Raw genomic sequence first — 4,437 nt, forward strand, 5'->3', positions numbered from 1 at the left:
CTGTTTTGTTCGTTTTTGTCAATTAGGATTATGTAAACATACTGTTATGTATATAGTGAACACTTCTAAGCCGACTAATGAAAACCTCATCCATATATGCGGCCATCCCGCTGGTGAATGTGAGCAGAGTGTTCGTGACCACACCCTGCGTGGACGACATAACACAGTCTCAACATGGACTAATATTGGCCCATTACAAAGAACGAATGGTTGGTACTTTCAAATGGCAATGCATGTCTCACTTTGTACTGATCACTTCTGGTCTTCCTAATGATTATCACTTTAACAAATGTCCACAAGTAGTCCATTTACAGAACTGTTAGCACTGTTGTCATGGAGTGTAAGATCGTCGTAACGCAAAGATCGTTTTGTGCAAGCGAAACCTGATAGGCACATATCTCAGCATGAAATTATGGATTTTCTGGGTTGGAACTACACGACTTAATAATTAGAAAGTTAACGTCCTGTGACTGGTAACACTGACTTGCACACATTCCAGACTTCTTTGTTATGACTGATTATCCAAATCTATATGTAATGTACAGGTGAATACTGTACAGTGAGCGGCACAATATACATACATATAACAAGTTGGACTACAGATGATTCATCAAAGAAGGGTGAGTTGTACATATTCATGGGTAATGACAAGTCGAAGAATATTTAGTAAGTATGTGCTTATTGGCTCACGAGAAAACACAATAATTATGTGGTTAATTAATGAATGCATACATCTCTCTCTCTCTCTCTCTCTCTCTCTCTCTCTCTCTCTCTCTCTCTCTCTGAATACACGCGAGGATATTGCTGTGCATTATCGGGAAACAAAGAAGAAGAAAATAAACACTTACAAATATTATGCATCGTGTGAGAGGTAGGTGATCTGGTTGGCCAGGAAATGTTATAACGGTAGCTACGCCTGTGTTCGCGAAAACCCGGTGTCATCCCTGTGTGAGTGGTAGGTGTGTTTACCCTTTAGACATACACATTTTGACATTACTCATTTTCAGCGATCTTTTATATAATTTCCATCGTTAATGTGCCTTTAATACCCAGTGGAATCTCTTTCGGCGGATACTCCAGCCTGATTATGATCTGGAGTTGTAATTTTCGATGTCAGTTGTTGTTCTTATAGTGGTTATGCTATTCGTTATGATGTACATATACGTACGTACCGGGTTCGTTAGTCCGATAACCATTTGGGTAGGTATTACCCGTACAACGTGTCCAATTTATAGCAGGTGAGTGTGTGAGCCGGTTGATCGTCATGTAATGTGCCCAGAATATCACACAAGACATCCGGACAGGTTTAAAATATTGTATCCATGTGGGGAATCGAACTCGAACCGTTGGCATGACGGTTTTACAGATTAACCACTAAAATAAGATCACATAACAATATGACGATAGTATTAAATAATGTGAGGAATATAAGGATTAAAGCATGCAGGGTTTATACATGAGTGGTTTTTCAAGTCCTGTTTAAGACTACTGACGTTAATTATCTTTGATACTGTACCACTTCGTGTAAACAGAAACTAAACGTGTATCGAATATAAAAAAGTTTAAGGCTTCCAGTTTATCACCTTGTTAAATTGCCTAAATTAATCCACAGTCAACCAAGCCGCAGTGTATCACAGATGGGTGACGGCTTCTCTGCGTAATGCTGTGACGTAATTGCACGAGACAGATGCTCAACGTCAGTGTCGATGGCCACGTTATGCGAGGAAATGTGTAACATGTCTCCTCAACCACGATGTAGTTGTGTAATTGTCCATGACCGGAGAGGGTAGGGAGTGTTCGTCATCCCCCTCTATATTTAGCCAATTTGCCTAGCCCTAAACAGTAATTATACGGTCACAATAACACGATTTATTGAGAACAATGATTTCTCCCCGAGAGGACTCGTGTGCTTAATTCAGCGTTCAGAATGACGGAAATTAAAGGTTTCATCGTCGTCAAATGGGCACCTGATCTGCATCGGTAATGTCATAGTTATTTCTCGCCATGTTCCGCCCCGCCCCCAACCCCCGGGCATGTCAGACGGAGGGGTCGGGGCAGCGGGACTGATCCCTTTGCGATGGCTTAATAACGTTGATTATTCCATCATCGCGTCACAGAGGGGTTCCGACTGGTCAATCAAAGTGATCGAGAAAGAATACAGAGTTAATGAGACCCCCCAAAGGTTCTGCAAATATTCAGACAATGACTCCTTTGGAAAGAATCTGCTCGAATTAGTCGGACCGAGACTATTACAAACAAACAATTGGTAAAGGGCTTCGCCTGAAGTGGGCGCAGTGCGACATGCACCATTCCGGCGAGATTTTGCGACATGCCGTACCCCGGTGAGGCTTTGTTGTCAGAGCAACACCTGTTCCGGTGAACGGTTCGAAGAAAAGAAACTGTTTCAATATTGCCTTATTTTCAAATCAATATTTATTTTCTGATATCAATATGACGATAGTGGTTTATATTAAAGGTTAAGAGAAGTTCATGAAGCCTGCTAAAATAATGATATGGCAGTAAAAAGATGTCAACGCTCTTAGGCAATAGCAACAAAGGGCACTTTGCTGGACTGAATCGTTTATTCATCGTTCACACTTCACTGATAACATTTACGAAAACAGATCATCAATTTTCAAATTAAGGAAGATTGTTGTTTGACAAGTTTCGTATACCCTCTATTTTTTTAATTTTTCTGAATGCATTGATATATTTCTCAAAAATAACAGATCCATATTTGTCGAACAACAACGTGTCATTTATCATTTCGCGCTGTAATTTCAACTTCCGCTCCTTGCGAATGTTTTTTTTCTGTCGATAGTGATGAATAAATGCTTTGTCCGGGGAGACATGGTCGACACGATATTTGGCAACGTCGGGCCATGGCCGACTTACATGATGAATCCCCATCTCGAAGACCTTTGATGGTTCAACCATCACTTTCCTCGATGTAGTCGGTCTTGGAGGAGTTGCCCGCCTCCCCAGAGCATTAAACACTGTCATCCTGAGTTTGGAAACGTTGTACAGCTTGTTTATATTGAACAGGATTCGTTCGAAACTTATACCGCACAGTTCAGGTGTGTAGAGATTCGTTGTTAAATCCTTCCACGACATTATATCCGGGTCACGCGGAACTAGAAATTCGTCAAGATCATTGAAAATGATGTATTTTGTTGAAAACATATGCCTGTACAGACAGTCATTCGCAGCAATGGATTGTCCATGATACCAAATGTTTTGTTTGCGATTGGTGGTAACTGAATTGAATGGTATCTTCCATGGATACACAGACACGAGACCAATTGACTTGTAATAGTTCAAAGTGGCCTGCAAATCTTGCTGAGTGTCGAGATTATAGAAAACAAAATGATTAGCTCCAAGGATACGTGAGACTTCAACAAATTGAACAATATCATGAACGGTGAGACTGCCGAATAATGGCGGAACGCAAACAGTGAAATCAAATCGTGGCTCCTTTATTCGGCTTCCTGTGCCCAGCACAGACATATCTACACTAGGCGCTGACCAAATATCCTCTGATAAACCCACACGCACATGGCGCGGTTGTCTCCCTTGAACGGCGTACACTTCCGGTACAACGCAAGACCATATCCATCCTGCAAAATTATAATTATGACTCTCACACATTTCATAATCAGTCACACTGGTCACGTGATGTATCGTTACCCCACGTGCAACATCTGAAACAAAATGGCACCAAAGTTTAGTTCTGTTCTTCCTACGATTATTAATTCCCAACAAACGTATAAACGGTCTGTCAAGTCTTCCGTCAAAGAAGGCTGAATAGAGAAAAACGTCCTCTGTCAATTTGACGTACACAGTTGTCGGTCGTGGGTTGACCGGATCAGCGGCACAGTTGCCTGTCAGCTGGGAGGGTGACCGACCTGGGTAGCCTTTCTGTCCGCTGTGATCCTGTGTATGGTGATACAGTATAAAACATGCCGTAACATACAGTATAGTTCCCAAGCCAAGGCAACCTCGGATTCCAGTCCTTCGCATCATGTCTGCTCTCAAATCCGCAGTTTCGATCAACCGACAGCGTAAACATAGACTTTTTCGTAATACTACATTAACCAAATGTCACACACAATGGCTCCGCTTTCCGCGTTCCTTCAACATGCTGCGAATCAAGATGGTCCTCGTCTATAATGTTCATACACAACCAAGAAACAGTTTTCAAAGTAGCGCTTAACGGAATGGTATCAAATACGAATTATGATATCGAACAAGCAATTATTAAGTATTACGCTCGTTTTATGTCGTTCATGAAGAAGCTGGGAGACAGAACATCTGTTGCTGTATGAACATATATTATGTTGGTTTGAATAAAAACTGGGTTTCTGATCATGTAGCTATCGATGGCAATGGAATGAACCCATGCTGACATTACATCGCCGGCTTTTACGACAACCATTC

General features: G+C 41.6%; 1 protein-coding gene across 1 annotated transcript; it reads right to left on the bottom strand.

Moving 5' to 3' along the window:
• Positions 1-2,563: 2,563 nt before the first annotated feature.
• On the bottom strand, positions 2,564-4,208 carry LOC124274314 (beta-1,4-galactosyltransferase galt-1-like). Its single transcript, XM_046709650.1, has one exon. It carries the CDS (start codon positions 4,021-4,023, stop codon positions 2,641-2,643), a length of 1,383 nt encoding a protein of 460 aa, XP_046565606.1. The 5' UTR covers positions 4,024-4,208; the 3' UTR covers positions 2,564-2,640.
• Between the last annotated feature and the right edge of the window lie 229 nt (positions 4,209-4,437).

The sequence above is a fragment of the Haliotis rubra genome, unplaced genomic scaffold, assembly GCF_003918875.1.
Source record: "Haliotis rubra isolate DU_JTF1 unplaced genomic scaffold, ASM391887v1 Scf19, whole genome shotgun sequence".
Classification (NCBI taxonomy): domain Eukaryota; kingdom Metazoa; phylum Mollusca; class Gastropoda; order Lepetellida; family Haliotidae; genus Haliotis; species Haliotis rubra.